Source organism: Orbicella faveolata, unplaced genomic scaffold, assembly GCF_042242905.1.
Source record: "Orbicella faveolata isolate gen_17 unplaced genomic scaffold, um_ofav_v1 contig_13, whole genome shotgun sequence".
Classification (NCBI taxonomy): domain Eukaryota; kingdom Metazoa; phylum Cnidaria; class Anthozoa; order Scleractinia; family Merulinidae; genus Orbicella; species Orbicella faveolata.
The window spans coordinates 19,540,001-19,565,000 of record NW_028301540.1 but is presented as its reverse complement, the minus strand read 5'-3'; the positions used below and the strand labels follow the sequence as shown (position 1 = coordinate 19,565,000).

The following is a 25,000-nucleotide window of genomic DNA, read 5'->3' as shown; positions in this document are numbered from 1 at the left end:
GCATATGGTGTTTGGCCAATAAAGAGTTTTTGTCCAATGTTGCTATAGCCTTTGCGTGTTCTTTCATACATGTTTTTAACGCGCATGATGACTGACCAACATAAACACAGTCATCCTCCCCTAAGCCAAAGGTTTTTCCGAAAGAGTCGCAAACGTTCTTTGAGGTTTCAATATCAAGGTCGCCCATAAACCTATTCGTACCATCTCGAACATACTCAAAAAACCTAAAGACAAGATCGAGAAAGAGGCTTACAGAGGCATTGTTTACAAGATCAAATGTAAAGATTGTGACTGTGTTTAACATTTGCATTTTCCATCTTTTGCTGAAGAAGGCAACAGTAGTGGCCGAAACGTCCGATAACCATATTTTTAGCCAGTGACAACCATTTAATTCCTTTCCTTTTTTACCAATTTTCAATGGCATTACTATTGTCATGCAATGGCACGGTGGGTGTCATTTTGTTTCTTTTGTGATGTATATTCTGGTGCCAAGTTTAAAGGACACTCCTCTAATATTTCTAGAGATATTCCTGATTGAGTGTTGTACTGTTTCAGTGGAACCACTGATGACGTAATATTACTGTCCTCATTTGCAAAATACAAAAACATAAATACCTCCAAAACAAAAGATATTCCAAAAAGGAAAACTCCATTCTACTTTATTTTGAAAAGCCTTTCAAATAATCAGCAATTATTTTAACTTCATAGGCACTTTAAAAGCAATAAACAGAACAAAAATATCCATTTTTTTGATTTTAGCAGTGCTTTTGATAGCCAGTGGATTAAGACTAGTACTAGTTATGACACTAAAGCTGCCCCCGCTTTCTTTTATTTCTACTGACTGAAAACAATATTGAACATTATTGTATGAACTAAAACTTCTATAACTTTTTTTGTAAACTTTATCACTCATAATGTTCCTATAACTTAGGCATCTTATCATGGTTATTATCCAAACATTATCCACTTTCTATTTAACTCATTCCATTCCAGACAGCCATGAGTTTTCGTTTGAAAGGAGACAAAAAGTACTTTCTGAAAAAAAAGAAAGGTTTCCTTCATGGGAACTAATATTTCTGTTACAGAAATTTCACTCAGTAGAACTAAAGAAAAAAAGGTTAAAATATTATAGAGAAACAAAATATTATGTCAAACCACTCTGCTGTTTGAATTTGATGATGAAACAAACCATTTTTCTTGTTATAAGAGCAAACATATCAGAACAAAAATAAAGCAGAACAGCAGTTGAGAACATTATCTGGAACTTGCTGTCACAATTTTTTTCTGAGATGGGTAGGAGGAGGAGGCACCTGGCAAAGAAAAGGATTTTCTCTGTAATTCCCCTCTTCCCTTACCCTCTTGCTAAGAAAGGCCTGATACTCAGGTTATTAACAGAGGTATCGCATTACTATCACTGCTCTAATCTTTAAATGCAAATTACAGTCACGTTCTTTGTCCTCAACAAAAACGCTGCAAAACATTTACATTTACCTTTGGATTCCTGCCAAGTCACCCAGCCGTGACATAAGCTCTACGCCACGTAAGATAACTCAACACAAATGAGTGATCTGAATAAACGACATGCCAAAGGTAGAACTAGCAATCGGAGGTATTTTAGCCACAATTGAACACGAACAAAGCGACACTCACCTCGAATATCAAGATTTACTGGTACTTCAAAATTACTTACCATACCTTCTGAGTTGTTTTTATCCCAAAATCTTCAGGATCTTTGAAATCATTTTCAATTTGTTCTATATCAGAATCTCTGCCATTTCGAAGAGAATTTATTTGATTGCGGTAGATTGCGGTGTGTTTATTCGACCCCCAGCAAACTTTCGGCAATCCTAAATACGTACTTTTCGGCAATCCTTTCTGAGCCATGTTCTCAAAAATCGAGATTTTTTCTGCTACAGCAAAAAATTCCTCCCTATACACGGGGACTTCCAGGATGCCCTCTCAGGTTTTGGCCGTCTGGGTCAAATACAGATTTAAAACTCAAGAACTTCATAACGGCAGTAAACTATGATACAATAACTGCCTCATTCCAAAGAGTTCCTCCTTGACTGGAGGGAGGCAGGCTCATCAGAGTGGGTGCCCATGGTGTTGTGGGCCTATATATAGCACTCAACTATCAGAAGTCAATGCAAACTTACCATTAACCCGTATAGCAAGCACTTCCATAGTGAACTGCGAACAAGTTAAGTCTGCTCATGCAAAACTAGGGGCGAGAGCAAAAAAAGATGGAGTCGGAGGTAGCTTTGTCAATATTTTTTGCTTTAAGCCCACGTTTTCACATTGCCAGAATGCTGAGTGTTTGTGCAAGAATGCTTGCTACTAACGCTTGCTACCCAAGTGTTAGTAGCAAGCACAAGCGGAAGTAACAAACGCAACCTGAAGCAAGCACTTTTTCTTTTGCGTGCGTAAGTAGAGAGGCTGTGAACAGTCTAATTTTGAGAAAGAAGCTCTATTTCTTATATACGTACAGCACAACTTCCTTGTCATAGACAGTTTAAGTGTTCAGAAATGCCACGTGATTCTAAATAATGTTTTGGTCTTGTAGTAGACGTATTCTCTTAGCTTTGGCATACTATAATTATATTAATTCTTGATCTCCACGTACAGGCATGGTTGTTCAAAAACCTAGATACCCGGGAGTTAACCCATGAACTAGTACTTGACTACAATGAACGTTTTATTTTTTAAATTTGTATCTATTATAAACACACTTTTAAAAAACTGGCCGTCGAATATCGAATAAGCTGCTTTTTAACATAACTTAGCCAACAGTTCTAAGAAATGCAAATCTCTGCTGTCACTCAGTACCTATCAACAATGTCACACAACCTGTGGCAAACTTTCGTCATGTTATGTGCTTCCATGCTGAGGCCAAGTGAACAATTCAATGTAGAGGCCTAATGAGTTCTGAAATCCCATGGTATTTCTACACAGAGGTCAAGCATTCTCAACTGCTAAAAAAAGGTTCTCATTAGGTTTGAATGGAAATTATGGTGGAAAAACAGAAATAATTTCTGACTGCCAGGTAAAAAGTTCTTTGAAAAACCATGCCTGTGAGTCACACAAAGCTCAGACAATTTGGGATGTGCAAACCCAAAAACATTGTATAAAATCACTTGGTGTTTCTGACCAAAGATCAAAATACTCAAATACTCTGGGGAAGTTTCAATTGATTCTAACAATCATTTTTTTCTGGAATTGATTATCGATAAATTTTGGACCACAGGAATTTTTGAACAACCACGCCCGTGACTGTGACCATGAGTCAAGATATTTATAGCATGCTGAGGCTAAGAGAATTCGTCCACTGCAAAACCAAAACATTATTTAGAATCACTTGGCATTTCTGATCATATATTGAGTATTCTCAGAGCCGGTTTCAATTGCGATTTTTGAAGATATTATTCTATAAGAGTCAGAGCATGAACATTTTCTGTGTCAAAGTTTCATGATTTTATGGTATGCCCAAGCTCGTAAAAAGCTAGAATAATAGTTGGAATCACTTGACATCACTAAACAAAGATCTGCTGTACAGTTGCAAGAAGAATTAAATGAGTTATTCTGTGGAATTTTTACATTAATTTCAGACTGCCAGGTAGGCTAGTTTTTTTTAAACACTTCCCGGCTGCCAGGTATCTAGACACAATGTTATTAATATTCATTTTGCTTGAAGTTTTCAGAACTTTACTCACAAAGTGCACTCTTGGTTCAATTTGACCTCCTTTGACTCTGTCAACCCATTGGTTGTAATTGATTCCAGAAAACAACTCAGGCCTTGATAAGCTTATCAATTATGCGATTCAAACATAAGAAATCCAAGTTTCATACACTTTAAATAACCAAAATTTCAGGCAAATAAACCAAAGTAAACGATTAATCCCGTGCCAGAAAGACTAAACACTGAAAAACAACCTGGAATAACCTTGTTCAACGCTTTGAAACCTTGCGAATTCCCAAACGAAAATAGTGTTCTGATTGGCTCATCCCAAATATCAACAACATCCGCCTACATCTTAATATGGCCAAAAAAATCTCACAGCACCAGAAATGTTCACTTAAGCAAAATCGAGCTGAAAAAATCTGAGAATTTTTCTGGGTAACCAGCTGCATACACCTTCACACTACATATGGCGCTATAAAGCTGCCGCCTCGTCAGACTCAGATTTTCGCTCATCTGACTCGTTGGCGATAAGAACCCTCCCAGCATCCTTTGCAGCTGAAAAATTGAGGAAAATGAAGATGTCATAGGTGGTTCAGCTACATCGGTTCAACACCCAATCAGGAATATCTCTAGAAATATTACAGCAGTGTTCTTTAAACTTGGCACCAGAAATGTAAATCACAAAAGGTTACAAATGCGCATATTTGGTTTTTCACGGAAAGACACTTGACCCAAGAGTGTTGCCATGGCAACAACACAGAAGGTGTCATTCTGTTTCTTTTGTGATGTACATTTCTGGTACCAAGTTGGAATAACTTTGCTCCAATATCTCTGGAGATATTCTTGATTCAGTGTTTTACTGTTTAAGTAGAACTATTTATAACATCATTACTTTCCTCATTTCCATAATACAAAAACATAAATATCTCAAAACGAAAAAAGATATTCCAAAAAGGAAAACGCCATTCTTTTTTACTATAAAAAGCCTTTCAAATAAGCAGCAATCATTTGTTACTTCACAAGCTCTTTAACAGCAACAATAACAGTAACAGTAACAATAACGATAATAATAATAGTAATAATAATAATAGCAATCTAAACATATTTAACCAGGGTAAACCCATCAGCAAATGCTGTTATTGAGAAATTTCAGGAAATGCTGTTATTGAGAAATTTTCGTCTCTTGTACTACCCAGGAATGCAAAATGTTACAACACCTTGCCATCCAATTTCTGCTCTACATGCATTATTTGTCAAGTGCATGTTGCTTATGGGAGGTTAAAAACAAAGAAAATTTCAAACTTCTAGCTCTAAAAGACAAGTGGTCCCGGTCGCTTACACAAGGTGGTCAAGAGGTTCCAAATATAGTGATTTGACTTGGAAAACTTAAGGTATTTTGGAAAACTGGTTGCAGATGAGAGGTGGTTGTTTACGAGAGTTGGTCACAACAGCAAGTTCGACTGTACCGTATGTGCCTTGTATTTATAACCTTGTATCCAAAGTATGTTGATGGAATAATTCTTAACTAATTTGCTGACCTGCTCTTTCTTTCTACTGAAGAAAGCAACTTTTCTTGCCTTCTTCTCGGCTCTGGCTTTCCGTCTTTCATCTTTTCTGCTTGGTTTTATTCTTGTCTTCTTTCCTGGACACAAAAACAATTAAAATAAAGCAATTTTAATAAGAGATTGGGGTACAATTGACAGGCAAGAATTAATTACACCTACAAGTCAACTATCACACATAGAAATCATGAGAGAACAATCTATTAATTGAAGGGCCGTATGCATATCGGCCTTACTGTAGGTTGAATTTTAGGTTATTTTGCTTTTTTCGCTCTGAATTGCCAGAAAAAAGCTCAAAAAAAGTTTCTACTCCACAACAAAGCAAACAACTTTGTCTCACTTCAAGTTTTGGATGCAATAATTTAAATTTGTCTTCACTTCAAAAAACGGCAAAATGTTGATTTCAGGTCAACAGGTGATCTTAAAGACACTTTTTCATTTAAGGTGGCTCCCTATAGTTTTACAATCGCACACGTGCTGAGGACAAAAGCTCAAGTAATCTGCGCATGCTCAAAGGAAAACGTCAGTGTTTTTCAATATTTTATTACGTCAACATGAGCACAACAAGCAAAACTGACCGTAAATTTCCTTCGGTGAAATTCCGTAAAACTTGGCAGATTGCTAGTAAATGTTTTACTTTAGACGGTACTCATTTTTCAGGAAAATCTATAAGACCAGTTTTCTCGCAGCAGTAAAAGACGTAAATTTGCAAAAATCAAAAAACCTGCCTTTACAAACCCTACTTTTTTTGTCTTTAAAATCCATATCCCACAGGAAGCGATATGCTGTGAAAATTTGGGAAGATTTCACCAAAGGAAATTCAAGAAAATTGCAGGTAAAGCCATAAAAAAGTAAAAAACATATTTGTTCAGGCATTTATAATTCAAGACTAAACCAATAATTTCAACAGAGATAATAGTAAAAATCTATTTAATCATTGCTTATTACATGTAATTAGTTTGAGAGAACTGGGTGTAAAAACGAATGCAAAAACGGCATTCAGAACATAACACTTGCGCACGCAACGCCGTAAATGATTACCCTATGGAGTCACCTTAAGAAACAGTTAAATGCTCATTTCACGAGAATGCATGACCCCAGAGATGTTCGTTTCACTTAAAAAACAGTTTAATGTTGATTTCACGTCAACACAAAAGCTCAAAGATGTTGATTTCGCTTTAAAACACTAACATCTTGTTGATTTCAGGTCAACGGACCACCTCAAAGACACTTTTTGTGACTACTGCGCTTGCACAGCAGTCACTACTACCATCGTCTGAGTTTTCCAAAAGTAAGTAAGTAACAACAGAATATACTTCAGAGCCAATCAGCACAACAAATATCCATCTTGCAGTCTTTTGTACGGGAAGGTATGTCTTTATTGGGTGGGGGTGGGTCGGGGTATTTCAGAAATTTTTTGCAAAAAAAGTTGCGGCTCTTCCACTTCCCAGAATGGCTTAATGCATGACCCTTCACAAATACCTACACAAAAACATCTGACCCTACCCCCACCTCCTCCAAGACAAAAATAACAGGAAGTGAAAATAACCAACCAGAAGTGTTACCCACATAACTGCGTCTGCACACAAAGCAGTTAATTGCGTGGTGTGTGATTGCATGGTGAAAACTTGAAAATGGGCAAGGATGTGCGAGGAATAGAAAGAGGGAAATGCGCTTGTGGTGAATGCGAGGATTTCATGAGGTCAGATGGAACAACTTGTGGCTATTGTGGCTGTTTGCTGACTCGCCATTCTAAAAAGGATGCCCACTACTCCTCTGACTCTGTTGGTGGCACATCGGGTGCGGGAACAAGTGAAAGTGCAAGTCCAGAGAAGTGGAAAGGTGAAGACCTGGGGTGATTCCCGAACCCAAAGGGCAAATATACTGAATTCTCAAATAGTATTCTGCCAATATTCTACCTATCCTTTTGGACCACTTGTCCCTACAAGAAACGCTTTCGCCGCTGTTTCGTGACTGAAAGAAAGCACCATTGGCAGCTTGCTGTACAATTCAATGGAGTGTCAACAACATCCGCTACCCCCGCTAAGAAATGTGCAGCAACAAGTGACCTCATCACTATCCGAGGTTGAAACAGACTTGCAAAGTGATGTAGTAGATCAAGTTGTCGGTTCGAGCTCAAGTAGCTTAAGTAACGAATCGTCACCGGAGACTGATTTTATACCAGAACCCCGCACGGAAACATTACCGCCATCAAAATATGGACGAAAGCAGGCACAGGTTGAGAGAGACAATTATGTTAGTTGGAACAAGATAGTTTTTTTGATATAATATTTCAACGCCTGTAAATAATTTAAATTAATCTTGACTGGTAGCTTTGCTTGTATATACAAGTTTTAGGTTTCTATACACTTCGCGTGTTTGTTAACAAATAAGAATCAACTAAGCGACATTAAGAGTAATTTTTCCTTGCCAAAAATCTGTGACCCTCCCCTAGTTGCAAATAAAACAGGTTTGACCCTCCCCAATAAAAAATGTACCTTCCCTAAACACTTTGTATCAACAACAATCTGCCGATAGTCATCAATGGCAAACGAAGATCTCTGCTGCCTTCTTCGATCTCATCTCTTACCTTGGAAGTACAGTATTCTTTGAATTGAGGTGAGTCTTTCATATTTTGTTTCCAACCGATCAGATGAAAGGTTGCGTGAGGATTTAGGACGAGATAAACTGCGAATTTCTATGGTACTGAGTAGCAATTTGTCAATGCGTATTGTAAATATACAACCCTTGCCGATATTCCATAATTTTGGAAGGAGCTTTAGCCTCCCTCGTATGAGAAAAACTGAGCCTCTTCAGAGGAAATATTGAGTTCCGATATTTCATAATTGAGCCTCTCGAGCAACCATGTTGTAATAATCTTGTAGTGATTGAAAAACCATCAATGTGGAAGCTGTGTGTACTTGTGAATGACACAAAACAACTATTTCAGATAACTGCAATATGTTAGATTTAAATGATCGTACTTAAAATGAGTCATCAACTACTGTGAACACACTGACTGTCCAAAAGCTTTGTAAACAATTGAAAATCAATCAACTTTCAAATTCTAGAGACAGGGAACCATCCAGAATTCCTGGCGCTGAATGCTTTTTTCACAATGTATGGTGGTCCTACATTTCATTGGAATATTAGAGCTCTAGGCATTTGTTCAATATCTTATGGAACATCTCACGAGGTTTATTGAAAGCAAATTGAGAATTCCAGAATATAATGTCCAACAAATTTGTCACAAGGTACATGTACATGAACAGTGTGACAATCTCATTATTCAAGCTCTCAGAGACATACATGTAATCCAATCCACTTATTGCAGAAATCAATGTTATTGAGGTCACATAGATAAATTACACTACAACAGTACCATTCAACCTTGTACCAAAGTCAGCTGTCAGTAAACAGTTCTGATGATGTTTCAGGGCTCAAAATAATTTTCAGACTGTGGCTGGTCATGTTGACCGGCCAAAGTAATTTGAGCTCAGTCACATCTCATTTCGGACCAATCGAGATATTTTTTAAAAAATTGAGTAATATTGGCCTAAGTAAACCCACAAAAATAATGTGTTTGTTCCAGACTATGCTAGACCGTTTAAAAATTGGCTTAATACAACGAAAATCTTAAAACTTAACCAAAGATAGCCTTGGCAGGGCTCAGCACCTCAATGAACCAGGTGATCTGGTGACGTCATTGCGCGAGACTGGAGAGAAAATTTTATTCCCATATCCCATAAGGCAGCCCGCACGTAGTCGTGAGTTTGCATTTGAATGATGGCGGTCACTGCCAGGGTAAGTGTTGATGCTTTTCAGAATTATTTTGTCTTGTCTTATACTGTGCTTGGAACTCGGAATTGTGCTGTAAATATGAGAAGTGTTGATTTGGACAGTTGGGAAGGCTCTTTCGGCAGTGAATCTTTTCTACACTTGGATGGAAGCAATTTGAGTACTAGAATCGCACAACATGCAGCGCTGGCCGCATCGCGTTGTAAGCTTGAAAATCACTTCGTGTTTTACTTCAATTTGCTTTTAACAGTGTACTTTCTATACCGGTATTAAAGGTACTGTATTCCATCGATCTCTAGTTTGCTTTTATGTAGTCATTCATTTTATTGTTATCGTATCTCGGCCACAGCACTAGTTCGGTCGACCATTCGATCAAACGCTCTCCAACTCAGTAAAGAAAAAAATTTAATAATCTGAATGGCACACGCCAAGAATTGCTAGAAAAGATTGGCATGACCTTTAATAAATTTGGAGAGGTAGTTGTGGGCTATGTTGACATTGAGAATTATATTACACTATTTCTAAGTCAGTCAGGTGTACAGAGTGCTGTTACAACACCAACCAACAGCATCATGATGGTTTCCCATGGCTGAAGTGGTCACGCCATTTCACAGGGGAGAAAAGTGTCCGAGTGAAAATCATTGAGCCTTATAATTTACTGAGCACAGTGTGTTGTAAATGAGAAAAGACGATTGCCTGCAGAAATACTAGGCTTTAATCACCAAATCTCTGTCCTTACAAAACATGGCGGCCAACTGTAACCACAAGCATTGCAGGCTCGCACAAGAAAGCTGAACATACTACATGTATGACACAATGAATTATAATGTAACGCAAAATCTCGCAGTGTTCAAGTCACGCAAAACTTGCAGTGTTCAAGTGTCTAGAGGGCCTTCAAGAGGGCCTTTTGCAATGTCATTTACACCACATTCACCCTGTCCTTTAAAGATTAAGTCTAACTACAGGACGACGAACTCGTTGGGAGCGACGTACAGGTTCTGAATTCAGTACTGGTGTAAGTTCAGGTTCAAGTTCAGGTTCGGGCACAGACGATGGTTCTGCATCAGGCGTAACACTCACGTGTGTGTCAAGGGGCAAGTTCTCTGCTTCCTCTGGAATACATTCTGGTGCTGGCTGGGCCTCGACAACTTCCATGTGGCCCTTGGGTGCAAGGTGCTTTGTGGCCACTGTCGTCTCCCTACCGTCAGGATAGCGCACATGCGCATAGTGAGGGTTTGCCTGGAGTAGTTCCACTTCATCGACCAAAGGGTCCATCTTACTTGTGCGTACCTGGCGTTTAATGTACACTGGGCCAGGTGTAGCTAGCCAGGTGGGGATGGAGGCGCCAGCTGACGATCGGCGTGAGAAACCAAAGAATCGCTCATGTGGAGTTTCATTGGTGGCAGTACACAAAAGAGAACGAACAGAGTGTAGCACATCGGGGAGGACATCCTGCCAGTTCTTGAATGGTAGGTTCTTGGATTTCAAACTCATAGTAACTGCTTTCCATATCACACCATTGCATCTCTCTGCTTGCCCATTTCCTTCTGGATTGTAACTGGTAGTTCGGCTTGAAGCTACTCCTTTTGAAGACAGGAATTCCCATAACTCTCTGCTCATGAATGAAGCTCCGCGGTCTGAATGGACATATGCTGGCATTCCAACAAGTGAAAACAGCGATGTAAGGCACTTAATGACTGTGTTCGTGGATACATCAGGACATGGGAAAACAAATGGGAACCGGGAATACTCATCAACAACCATAAGGAAGTACTTGTTTCCGTTATTTGTCGGAAGAGGGCCTTTAAAGTCGATGTTGATCCTCTCAAATGGCTGAGTGGCTTTGATAAGGGGAACCTTCTCTGGGCGATGGTACTGAGGTTTACATTCACAACAAATAGGGCACCGGCTTGTCATCTTCTTAATCTCATCGAGGGAATAAGGTAAGTTCTTGGTTCGCACAAAGTGGTTTAGCCTGGTGATGCCTGGATGTCAGAGTGCTTCGTGAAGCTTAAAGAGGGAATCTTCAGTGGCCATGGCACACGTAGTCCTGGACAGTGTGTCAGCTGGGACATTATCTCTGCTGGGGCGATAGATGATATCAAAACTGAAGCAGGAGAGTTCGAGTCTCCAACGCAGGAACTTCTCGTTCTTTATCTTTCCGCTGTGCTGCTTGTCAAACATGTAGGACACTGATTTCTGGTCAGTTTTCAGGATGAAGTGTCTTCCAGTAAGGAAGTGTCTCCAATGCCTCACCACTTCTATTATGGCCTGGGCTTCCTTCTCTATGGATGCATGCTTCAGTTCACTGCCTTGAAGAGTTCGCGAGAAGAAGGCGACAGGTTTTCCATTCTGGTTGAGAGTGGCTGCTAGCACTACTTCGGACGCATCAGTTTCGACTTCAAAGGGAATGGTCTCATCAATAGCGGTGACAACAGCTTCTTCTATCGTCTTCTTGAGACTTTCAAATGCTTCAACAGCTGGCGGAGGCAGAGGGAACGACCTGCAAGAAGCAATTGGCTTGATTCGATCCGAGAACCTTGGGATCCATTGTGAATAATAGGAGAATAACCCGAGACACCTGCTCATGGACTTTGAGTCATGTGGAACGGGGAGTTCACGCAGGGGCCGTAGACGATCAGGATCCGGCCGTATGGTACCCTCCTCGATGATGTGTCCGAAGACGGGGAGACGCCGGGTTGAGAAGATACACTTTTCAGTGTTATAACAGAGGTTCTTGCGTTTGGCAGCTTCAAGAAAATGTTCCATGCTAGTGTCATGGTCCTCTTGGTCCTTGCCGCAAATAGTAACGTTGTCAAGGTAAGGGAAGCTGGCCTCAAGATCATTCTCATCTACAAACTTCATCATCTCTCTCTGAAAACAGGCTACTCCATTGGTGACCCCAAAAGGCAGGCGAGTGAACTGATAGAGATTTCCTCGAGCTTCAAAGGCTGTGTAAGGCTTGTCTTCCTTCTTAAGCGGTACTTGGTGGTACGCACTACGTAGGTCGATTGTGCTAAATACTCTGTACTGGGCCATCTTGTTGACCATGTCGCTTATTCTGGGCAATGGGAAAGCATCTAGAAGTGTGAACCTGTTAACTGTTTGCGAGTAGTCGATCGCTAGCCTCTTCCTATGATTCTCGTCTTTAGTCACTACGACTTGTGCCCGCCATGGTGAAAGGCTTGGTTCAACGATGCCTTCTTTGAGTAATCTTTTCACTTCCTCGTCAATAAAAGCGGAATCCTCTTGGCTGTATCTTCGAGACTTTGAGGCAATTGGATGGCAGTCTGCAGTCAGATTCGCAAATGGCTCAGGTGGGTCTATATTCAGTTTACTAAAACCACAGACAGCCAAAGGTGGTTCAGAGCCCCCGTAATGGAAAGTGACGCTTGAATGCTGGGATTGGAAATCAAGACCAAGGATTAGGTCAGCACAAAGTCCAGGCAAGACGGACAGTTTGTAATCTGCATATTTACGTCCTTGGTAGGAGAGATCAGCGACACAGGTACCAGGGATACTAACTGTACGAGATGCTGATGTAGCCATGGATACTGTACCAGATGAAGGATGAACGGTAAGAGCTACCCTCTCTACCAACCTTGGATGAATAAAGCTTTCAGTGCTACCACTATCAAAGAGGGCTTTGACCTCCAGTCCTTGGATGATTACAGTTCCTGAAGACTTTGAAAGGGATTCAGGGGCACCAACTGTGGCAAGTGTAGGAGACCAGGCTGCAGCTGAAACTTTATTCTTGCTCATCTTCTTTCCACGGCAAACTTTTGCAAAATGGCCCTTCTTCTGACAATTAGAGCAAACTGCATCACGGGCAGGACATTTTGAACAAGGATGGTTGCTGTTTCCACAGAAGAAACAGGTAGTCGCTTGAGGTGAGCCATTTGATCCAACCGCAGCTAGCGTGCTGGGATCTATCTGTTCCTGATCCACCGTAGTGGTGGGTGGAATGGCTGCATTGACAGATGAAGGAGGACCAGAGTAGGACTCGGAATTACGCATAGCCAATTCCAGAGAACGAGCTTGATCAAATATGGCCTTCAAATCTAGCGTATTATTCTCCAGTAACCTCTGGCGGATTGAAGGTGACCGTAAACCAGTGATAAAAGCGTCACGGATGCTTTCTTCGCAATATTTAGAAGCAGTGACACTTTGGAAGTTGCAATCCCTGGTAAGTGTTTTCAGAGCTTGGAGGAATTCATCCAAAGTTTCGTGAGGTTGCTGGCACCTCGTGGCAAGGATATGGCGGGCAAAAAGAGCTTGTAATATTTCTACGGCTGCCTCATAGTCAGTGCACTCCTCGATGTGTTGAAAGATTGAGGGAGAAACGTAATTCGCCAGTACCGAGAGCTTGTCGAGGTCTCTTTGTGGTAGGACAGCCAAAAAGTTATCGAAGGTTCGTTTCCAATGAAGCCATTCTTTCGAAGCTTCGCCACTGCTAGGGTCCGTTTCCAGGCGCTCCGGACGGAGTACTTTGTCCATCGAGACTGGTGATTAAATTGTTGTAAATGAGAAAAGACGATTGCCTGCAGAAATACTAGGCTTTAATCACCAAATCTCTGTCCTTACAAAACATGGCGGCCAACTGTAACCACAAGCATTGCAGGCTCGCACAAGAAAGCTGAACATACTACATGTATGACACAATGAATTATAATGTAACGCAAAAACTCGCAGTGTTCAAGTCACGCAAAACTCGCAGTGTTCAAGTGTCTAGAGGGCCTTCAAGAGGGCCTTTTGCAATGTCATTTACACCACACAGTGTAACAGTTGCTCTTTGGTAGGGAAATGATGTCTATGACACTGACCAAAAATGCACAGGGGCAGTTTATGAACAGCTTACACAACTTCAAACAATCAAACATGCACTAACCCATTGACACCTGAATGAAATTGCCCGCGACGGCCCGCAACCCACCCCTAAAGCATATGCGGAGTAACCACAGACACAAGATCAGGTTTCAAGACATCGTTTATTTAAAGTTCAATAAATGAAGGGTCGAAATATTAAAAAATATTAACAAAAAGAACTCAACCTGATGTACAAAACTGGTGAGAAAACAAGAAATTATATTATTTCCTTACCACACGACAAAATGTCCCACAGAAGCAGAGAAAATTGACTTTACGAAAATGAGTTAATTTTTGACTTTGGGGGACAAAACGAAACCAAATACAACCGAATTTCATTCTTGTAACGGCTAACATTTGAGAAAACAACGAAAAATAAAAGCGAAGAACTCTTGTAAAATCAATCTGAAAACAAGAAATCAAGTAATTTCTTCGCCGCGCGACGAAATATGACGGCGCTGGAAAGAAAGATGAAAGTCGTAAATCAAAAAGACGACAAAAACAAGCCAATTATTTTGAGATCAGTCGTAATTCGACTGTGTTAATTAGTGGCCATTTTGGTTCTTTTCCCAGTGGTTCTGTAGTAGCTTAATAAGATGCAGAAATATTTGAACGAAGCAAATAAACAAAGCGCCTGGAGGTCGCCGTAAATTAAATATGCAGAAATCTAGCGTGCAAGTTACTGTTCACTTTTAAAACCTAAAATTCCCAAATACAGGGAACCAAATGAAAGAAATGCGAAAGGAAGTTCAATAACAATAGCTTTTCATTCACGCTGAGACGAAGAAACCTATTTAAAAGCAAAACATTGTTCAAAATTTTGCACACATGCTTCACTGCATGACCACATGGTCAAATTATTCTTTACGCTAATGCAAAAGCTTGAGTTTTTAGCGACCGCTTTTCCAGACATTTTAACGCCTGTGGCTTTACCAATCGTTCCAAAAGTTGAATTCAACTTCGAAGTAATAATGTACATTGCCATTTTTGTTTCTTAAGTCCAAAAAGCTGCTTTAAATCTGTGATCTGAAAGCGCTCTGATCTTCATGTTTTCGCGGCGGTTGTAGGAAGAAAACCTTCTTCACCAGAAAGTTCTACGGACTCTGTACTACTTGATCCTCCATACTGAGGCCACCTAAACATTGATTTGTATTTTTCCTTTCTATTTTAAAGCCCAAAGCAGTAATTTATCCCTGTTAGGAGTGAAAACAAGACCTTGGAAGTTTTTAGATTTGTCCCACAAACGCGCCATGATTACCTGCACTTTTCGAGCGCGCGATTTTAAGAAGAAAAACCGTCTTTCTAGACAGCAGGCGGCGGAAAATGGGTGGAGCAAACTTTACAAGTAGTAGGACACAAAAAACCTCATAGAATAAAACTATTGTTGGCCTGTGGAAGAGAGCCTGGAACAACGAAGCTGCAAGAAATGTTGAACAAAGTCTCGCAACTGATGGAGGACTTGCCATTGTTTGCGGGTCCGCTAAATCTGCGAGCCAGCGAGCCATGCGAGCCAGCGAGCCATGCGAGCCACGGTGCAAGCGGTGCGAGTCATGCGAGTCATGCGAGTCATGCGAGTCATGCAAGCCATTTTTGCGAGTATTTTTTTTTTTTTTCAATTGGTCTGGGAGTTCGTCGACTTTTCACCAAGAAACATAGATCTCGCGCCCAACTATCACTAAACTATCGCTATAAACTGCCCGCCAGCCATCTTGAAAGCGGAGATGACCCTGGGGACGAGTACAACCTCGCTCCCAGGGTACTCTCCCTTTCCCTGGGAAATTAATTTTAAAGTTAGCTACAAAAGTGCCTACAATTGAAATATTCCCAAAAGAAAATCCTAATCTCGCTTCGGTTACCAGAACTATTGCTGGTGCGGCAAATATGAAAAATGCTCTAAACATCTGTACATCGTGCCAAGTCTTGCATCATAGTAATGGCTGCCCTGAGTGTGATGAATTTTTTCTTTGTTTCACATTTTTGTTTTTTGGAGAAAATTTTGTCTATTCAAATCGCCCAGGATCCGCAAAAAATAAGAACAATGCATCAAAAATTTATTAAGGTTACAGTATACCTTCAGATCGGCAATTTTCTTCAAATTTGGATATTTGGTTCAAACTAATGGTCGAAGAGTAATCTCTAATTTCTGAAAACAAAATTGAAAAAAACCTAATATTGGCAGAGAAATGCATGTTTTACGTTATGGCCGGAAGTAAAAGTTCCCTCTTGATTGACAGCCCTATAACGTGTATGCAATCAACCGAGACTACTTTCATGGGAATATTACCGATATGGATACCACGAATTGGCTGGCTACTCAATCAGCTACTTAATCAGCTTTGTCAATCCAAGCATTTTTCGTATTAGACGTAATTCTATTAAGTTATAAGTAAACATGGACCATGGAAAACTCCATTTACCAGTTCGAAAAAGCAAAGAATGAATGAAAATACATCAATGAGTGAAGAAGCGATAGTTGGCCTCACGGATGAAGCTACGGACGTATCAAGCAGGCAAAAAGATCGAGTCAAGAGAAGAGAAAGGTTGTGTAAAATTTGGGAACTCGACAGCGATAACAGCGATGTTTACAGTGACTCTTTTGTTGAGTTCGATACCGATGAATCGTCCAACTCATTGAGATCCATTGGAATATAATCCATGCACATTTGCTCTGCCGCGCTTTCTTTTGTTTGTTCTCGTCGCCCAGCTACTCTAGCGTTCGTATCCTTTTTCGTCTTCCCCATTTTGCCAAACCAGCTTCAAGAAAAACCCAGCTGCAGAAAAATTATCTCTCCGCCTTGAGCGCATTGCGAAACGCAAGGGTTTTTTTGCAGATTCGCGCGTAAATTTCACCACGAGTTAATGGTAGTAAATTTTCCAAGCGCTGATTGGCTCAGTGATCTGAGAACCCAGTTGAAGGCGTTTGTAGGCGGAGTTTGTTTGCGAAGCAAGATATTTTTCTTAACGCTGTTTTCTCGGATAAATTTTTTCACTTGAAGCAGACACTTTAAAGAGTTACAACTCAAACGGAATTTGTTTGTTTGCCCTCAAATTTGGACAGTAGCTAGATTAACATATAAAAAACAAAAACGTGTCTGCGAATTGTTTATTTCGAAATATTTTTTCTCCGAGAGTGATTTTTGTACGATCACTTCACATTTTTTAAATCCTATTTCGAAAATGTTCTGTAACTTTTTACTACAATTGAATATGGAAAAACGCAGACACGCTTTTTTAGCGCTTTTTGTCCTGAAACCAAGGAAAAAAATAAATTGGCAAAAAACAAAATTCGCTTTGACTTGTAGCTTCCAAAAGGTGATTAGGACGCTTGCATTTAGTGGCCGTGAAAAAATTGGCAATTCACATTATTTCAAAATTTTTGGTATGGTTTGATAGCCAGCTCTATAAGCTTTAATTTGATATAGGGGCTTAGGTATCTACAGCTTAAACCGGACACGCTACATCGCTTGGACGCAAGACACCCCTGAAGGTATACGGTAACCTTAAGGTTCAAGACTAAAGTAAAGAAAATTTTCTGAGAGAAACGTACGGCTCCACCGCCCCACCGCTACTCGATCGGGTAGGTAAATGGTATCCATTGGCACCTGTCATTCATTGATATCCATGTTGAAAATCATTCAAGAAAAAGGACAATAGTACTTCATGGCAACTCCGTGTATTGGCGTCAAGAATGGTGAGTGAATCACATAATTTTAACAGGTTCGCTCTTTAGTGAATCAGAGTTATCAAAACTTTGTCGGTTGGCTGACTGCTGCATGTGGTTGTCTCTTCCCTTAGAATTTAATATTGCGATCTTATTCATTTTGTTCCGTTGCTCTTGTTCTTGTTCTCATGTGAATATAAATGTAACAAATAAAAAATCTTGACATTTGTGCTAGGGCTCGCATGACTCGCACGACTCACATGGCTCACATGGCTCGCACTGGCTCGCCCTTTGGCTCGCATGGCTCGCTAGCTCGCAGGTTTATAAAACTCATGTTTGCGATCTCTGCGACGACACCAATGAGAATCCGGAGGAAAGATATCTGATTGTACAAGATCCATCTTTAGTTCCAGCAGTACAGAAGGCTTCCTTGCGTCTTCTGCACACAGTTCCTTCAACCAACAAAGCTGAATACTCCATCAAAATGTATGGATCAATGGAAAGAAGGTTCAACCACCTCTTGCGGGAGAGAACATGTCATGTGCCCATGCAGAAGGCCCACAAGCCAACTCACTGACTTTGTTGGTCTAGATAATCGAGTACTGAACTTTTCTTAGTTTAAAAATCTTTACAAATACTCGGTAGTAAAGTTATAACTCCACTCACAACCAAAGTATGATGAGAAAAAAAGCCTTCCGACTGAAAACTGGCATGTTTATCCTCACAGCGCTATCGATGTGTCGATGGACTACATGCCAAAGGTCAGGATAAGCTCTACTAGGCACGCAAAGAATTCTGTGCGGCTTTAAAAATAATTTCTCCTTGAAGATGATTGGTTAATTATTTACGGTCAGATCACCTGGAAATGGCACGGTACCAGTGGAATTCTTGCCACCTGCCAAAGAGAAAGTATTGAATGGATGCATATTTGACGAAACTTCAAATTTTTCGATTAGTATGATGAATTCCATGAGCTGTTGTTTTGATGTTCTACAAAGTATTTACGATGTCCATCAAAACATAAATGAAACCAAACATGCATCAGCAGATCCTAATTTTGGGCTTCAGAAATAACTTGGTGAACAAATATAGCCGAAGAAGAAGCAGTTCATGTTTCCTCGATTCTCACCTGTGCAAATGCACAACAAATCATTGCATTACAACAAATACGGCTACAGTTGCACAACAAGTGTCGGGAAGTTTCTTGATGATGTGACTAAAATAAAAGCTCTAAAGTGTAAGCCATAAAACATCTAAGCTCTGTTATAGTCATATTTTAGAGAGAGTTTTCATTCACAAAGAACTAATGACGATCATTTGGTAAATTTTACCACTGAAAGTAGGTAGGTTTTGGTCACATGCTAAGCGACAAGTTGAGAGTGTCTCAAATTTTATTTGTGAACAGAATATCTTTACAGATACAGATACTGATAAGGCCTTCAGCTTTTCTGCTGGTATAATTATTTTCGTCCGTTTTGTAACAGTAACTTTTATCGGTGGGTTCTAAATTAGATACTGGGTTCATGCTCAATGATATCAATGATATATTTACGGCCTGATGGAAACGAAGCTGACTGCAAAATGCCTGTTTTGATGTCCCGGAGTCCCATAGAGTCTAAGTTCTGTTTTGGCATCTTGTTCATTGATTTCTGTGCAATGAAAGTGAAAGCAATGACAAATATCTTATAATATACGCCAACAAAGAGAGGTGCTCTGTGACAAATCTAAAGTGTCATGAAAACTGAGCTGAATCTGATCAGATTCCCTTTGCCATACGGAAAACCTCCGTTGCTCGAAAGGCTGACTAGTTTTGAATTCTGAATTGAAAACCTCTGCCGTCCTAACAGATGAAAATTTTTTTTTGAATGGATAGCAGCAGTTGTTCAAACGGCTGAATATTTTTTCCTGAGCGGATAACCCCAGCAGTTCGAATGGCATTCCTATCGATCCTGAATGCATAACAAACAGCAAGAAAATGATTTTAGCCGTTCAAACAAATAACCGTATGTTTTCATGTGAGAGGTCATAATAAAAAAGAGACTAAAAACCTAAGATTTACAGTTGAGGATTTAATTGTTTATTCAAGAAATATTATGAACAACATGACTGTCTCAACATGACGTGACTGGTCAACATGACCAGTGAGTGAAGTTTTTGGGAGGTCAAGTCAACATTCTGGCCAGACATTGTCCATTGCCTGGCCATTATTTTGAGCCCTGTGTTTGAAACGAACTCTGAGTACTCTATCAAAAGAGAATGACTCAGAGAAAAAGTTTACATATAACACAGCAACAAGAAAAATAATTATACAAACATTTAACCTCCCTGCTTTGAGGGGAAAAAAATTAGTTAAAAAATCATATTATTTATATACAGTAAATACCTAGTTACATGCATATCTAGCTACAAACATGTATATGTAGTAAGTTGTGTTTCATCATTTTTTGGATAATGTGTAAGTTATTAATATTTGATCAACCCTTGATCAAGACTTGATCTACATCTCAGTCAACAGTTGGTCAAGAGTCTACTGATTTTTGATTGATACATATGAGTCTACCAACACTTGGCCGATTAGTGACCGACTGTTGATCAAGTGTCAATTGAGATGTTGATTGAGTGTTAATCAAGTGTTCATCAAGTGTCGACTGAATATCAATTGGGATGTCTACAGAGTGTCGATCAAGATTTCGATCAAGTGTCGATTACAGACCTTTGATTGAGGATTAATAATGTCTGGACAAAACCAAAAACCAATTTGAATTGTTGAACAATGCATTCAATATGTTTTGTTCTCGTTACTAATAGATATACAAAATAAGGATATAACAACTTCTTTAAAAAGATCTGACCAAGTTGTTCTGTAATTAAATTGCAGGGGCAGATCCAGGATTTTTCAAGGGAGTGTAACTGGCTACTTGGCTTTACTGAATCAATAATGCATGCCCCTGAAATGTTGCAATTTGACAATTGTTCACCGGTTTGTTTACTAGTTACTTTTCATACACCATACATCATACACTGTTGATAATTTTACAATTAATTTTGTTAATTTTTTTACACTGGTAACGTTCAGGTCTTCGTTAGTTTTTTTACTTTTCAGCCTCATAAATGAAAACACTAGTTTAACTTCCTTCTTTAGGCATTAGTAAAGAGTGTCTACTTTTCCGTCTGACCAACCACAGACTCAAGAACACTTGCCATCAGTGAAACCACTTATCAGGGACATAGCTAGTAACAGGAGAACCAAGGCACTTGCTGCAGTAAAATTTTTGAATACACCGAATGGAAATATGGCAGACCACTCGGTCGGCGCCTGAGACGAGCTGCATGAAAACAAGGCTAGTCATGCTTTGATGTTTTGTTTTGACAATGCTTCCCCAGAAAACTGTTGGTTTGTCGCAGATCTGGTGTGTTTTATTTTGCTGTGCCTACGAGTTGCTGTGTTGCTGAATGCCACGAGAAGGGATAGAAAATTAATCTTCCACCGTTTGCCTCAAGGGAAAATAGTAGATCAATATAATTCGTTGAGATGGAGGAAAGGAGTTCACAATCACCGCGAGAACCAAAGTTTGTTCAATAAAATTCAGGAAAGAAGATCTAAGAAAAATTGATTAAATGACAAGCTTATGTGTTGTTTGGTGGTGTTCCAACAGGATTTGCATGGCCAGTACCTTCCCCAAGTTAAAGAAAAGCTCCTCTTGAAAGACATCCTCTGTCTCAAAAGAAGTTGTAAGGTGTACTAGCCAAGCGAATTAACTTCAACTGCCCCGTCATTAAAACCAGTTAAAGCATTGAGCCAAATGACGACGACTTGGAGCTAAATGCGATCACTTTCATGTGACTTGTTCCAGGCACCAACCGAGTGGTCCGAGCAACTGGAGAAAACCCTCCCACTGTTGTTCTCAATTTTACTTGTGCACAATATATTTTTAAAGAATGAGCAATGTGCACAAATGAATTAACTCAAGCGGCAGGGTATTCTGCAGTTAAGCCAAAAAATATACCAATAAGATGGGGCATTTTTCTCGATATTAGGTAGACAAGCATTTCAGTCTGGCTACAGCCATGCTCATGCATGTAAGTCTTAATTCATGAATCTAGTCGTTAAGCCCCCAAGTCGATTGGCCCTCAGTTGAGTCAATTAACCCCCAAATAAAAGTTGTTTTTATCTCAGTAAACCATGATTTCTTCTCTCACTTGTGACTGAAAAATTTTAATTGCTTCGACTGAGTGCAAAGAGAAGTTCTATTTGGTGGCTAAGATGACTTAAGGTTGGAGGATATTTCCGTAATTAGGGACTTAACCACTAAATCCTGCATTCTAAGAAACCTAGTAAGGCTTAAGCTTACTATTATATGGTATCAGTATACTTCAAAAGCGACCATTTTTCAAAAAAAATGTCTTTTGCTTTTTCAGATCTATAGATCTTATTGCGATCTTTCATTTAAAAAAAATTCTATGAAAAAAAGATTGATTGTAAGCAAAGTTATAAACGAAAAATGTTTCTCTGCATTAATTACCTCTAACTTATAGAGGTAATTAAGCTTTCAGAAAATATAAACTTTACTGGGGTTTGCGTCAAATGTCCGACCACAAAGTGGCACCAACGAATGACACTGGAAGAACACGAGAAGAATTTGTAAATCACTCGCCTGCGGCTCGAGATTTACAAATTCTTCTCGTGTTCTTTCAACATCCCGCGTGGTTTATCAGACTTTATATAATAATCAAATGAAAGCGTGCGCTCTGATTGGTCAATCAGCTATGGTTTATTGTGCCAGTAAACTCATGGAAATTTCGCATGTCTTCTGAATTATTTTATAAAAGCAATCGACCACAAGTTTCTATGGTTTAGTGGCATGATAAACCACTTGGGATGTTGGAAGAACACTCGAAGAATTCCTAAATCACGAGCCTGCGGCTCGTGATTTACGGATTCTTCGAGTGTTCTTCCAACATCCCGCGTGGTTTATCAACCTATAAACCATAAAAACTTGTGGTCTATTGCTTAAATAAACCATAAAAACTTGAGGTCTGTTGCTTAATTAACTGTGCACGTGTACAATAAGCCTTATAACTTCAATTGGAAATGTTCTCCTTTGCTAATAAAACATACCTCTAATTGTTACATCTTGCTTGTTGTCATGTTCAAGCGTTATCGGTACCTTCAAAAACTGTCCTTTGGCTCGAATATGGACAAATTCGTCTCCTATCTCTCTTTTTCTCTTCCCTCCTTTAGGATCTGCCATTTTGCTTCTCCGGTTCCGCTGACGTGAACTGTCAGCGGTTGTTACGACAGCCCCATGTCAGTAGGTACGTGATGTATGGGGACATATTGTACCGCCATCTTTAGGTTCCTTCCTTCCATGAGGTGCTTCCTAAAGGTAGGATGGGGACTTGGGGACTGGGACGTGGGACTTGGGACTTGGGACGCAGGGGACGTGGGGACGCAGGGGACGTGAGGACTCGGGGACTTGGGGACTCGGGAACGTGGGGACGCGGGGAGGCTGGGACGTGGGGACGTGGGACGCGAGGACGTCTTTTGCCCGCGAAGCCGCTAATCATGAGAAATACCGCCTGCCAGAGAACTTGGGTTTTTTGAATGCCGCCCGCCTTCACGCCTATATTTCGCGCTAAAATAGTCGGTTCTAATTGGTTGGTTTAATTGGGGTCAGTTGAGGTCAATGAGGTGATACAAGAATGCTACTGTGACTGCGTGTCTTTTGGAATTACGCCTACCTTGGTTCAAGAAATATCATGCGATGTTTCCAAACTACACTAGTGCGTTTATTTTATCCTTTGTCTCTATCAAACAGACCAAAATGTTCATACCCGCAACCGAAACTTTCCCAAGTAAGTGGCATTAAAACTTGTCAAATTGTACAAAGAAACCCAGGAAACTGCTCAAATATTGCTGCAGACTCCGTGGCACCTACTGAAAGCATAAATTTTATCAGTCTCTGAGGGGACTCGTTCACTGATGTCGGTCAAGTAGCGCTGTTTACTTTCATTGCCTCTCGTTGAAACACTTCTCAGTTGTATTAATCGATATCAGTGTTTATTTTAAATTTATGTGGTTTTATTGTTAACGCCAAAGGTGGCAACAGAACGTGTTGTTCCGTGACAATTTGATAATTAGATTAGTTCTTGTTTATTGGTCAAAAGAAAATTTGCCTGTTAAATAAAGCAAATCGTTTCTCTTCCATTTCTTCGTCCGACATTCAACTTTCCATTTATCTGCAGCTGTGAAATGAATACAAGCACATCTTCCGTGTGTTTTCGAGAAAACAAGAGTATCAGGTTACATAACTTTGCGAGGAAAACAAAAGTATCAAGTTACAAAAGTTTGCGTGAAGAATAAAATTGTCACGTTCGCTACTTAAATCTATTATTTAATTTGAAATGAGCAAAAATCAACGTAAAACACCACAGTAAAATTCAAGAACTGTCTTGTCAAACGGTAATTAACTGTAACTATTTTTGGACTGTGAATGAAATACACACGCCAAACCTACACACTGCTAAGATGTCTCATCAAAATCCCTAGCTGACTAGCAAGGTCAATACAAACCAGAAGTGAATGGTAGGGGTTATATAGGAACTGTGTTATGAGTACTCCGTCGGAGCTTTTCATTACACTCTGCACTATCTGAGATTGTCTCACTAGTTCCTTTTCGGTTACATATTAATGACAAACGGAGAAACGTGATTTGCTCGTAATACCTTGGACATCAAAACACCAATGCAACTTACTAAATTAAATGTCAAGGGCGCTGCATGTGATCTTTCTGATGTATCCATGGGTATTAACCACGGGAAATTTACCTCCGGAAATATTGGTGATACTCACTAAATGCAGTTTCCCGTGGTAAAAGGTCATTTACTACGGTAAAGAGTTCCGTTTAACCGAACCCTAAGGGAGCGAATTTCCTGGAAACTAAAGTCCAAACATATTTCTCATGTAACCGTTCTTTTTCTGCAGCTTGGGATCTTATAACCACCACTCTACGTTATCTTTATTCGACGTTCATCACTACAAAACGACAAAATGTATAAATATGTACCGTAAAGCTACAATTTCTCTGATTTATCCATAGCGCATCAACTCTTATTTGACTGAAATTTACACAAGTTCGCATTGCGGACCTATTTTTTAAATTGCGCGAATTTACGTCTTGTTTTCACAATTGAAGAATGTTGACCGTGGAACGAATTAACGATCTTTTGGTAAGCTACGCAATTCGCGGGTAAGTTAGTTTTCTGACAACAAATCATGGCCATTTGCCTAGCTAAAACCCGCAAAATGTATTTTTCAACTTGTTTTCAATTTATTTTCATATTTTGGGTTTCCCTTTCATTCTATGACATGCAATCTAACATCTACAGTCTACATACCACGATTTTAAAAATCTCCGGGGGCAAGGACATAGA

The 25,000-nt window shown here is 39.8% G+C and overlaps 1 protein-coding gene across 7 annotated transcripts in view; it reads right to left on the bottom strand.

Moving 5' to 3' along the window:
- Positions 1–22,950, bottom strand: part of LOC110050843 (nucleolar MIF4G domain-containing protein 1-like) — a 151,623-nt gene extending 128,673 nt beyond the window's left edge. For 3 of the 7 annotated variants that reach the window (XR_016206061.1, XR_016206060.1, XM_020756818.2), the window contains exons 1-2: positions 22,686–22,949; positions 5,218–5,321 (exon numbers count right to left, since the gene is read on the bottom strand). Coding sequence is in view for 4 of the 7 variants with exons in the window: in XM_020756818.2 (XP_020612477.2) it covers positions 5,218–5,321; positions 22,686–22,818 (237 nt within the window). In the remaining 3 variants the exon portion in view is untranslated. Of the gene's footprint in view, positions 1–2,156; positions 2,222–5,217; positions 5,322–22,685 lie in introns of those variants that run through there. The other 4 variants (XR_016206062.1, XM_089284956.1, XM_020756815.2 and 1 more) reach the window with 3 other exon arrangements.
- Positions 22,951–25,000: the final 2,050 nt, after the last annotated feature.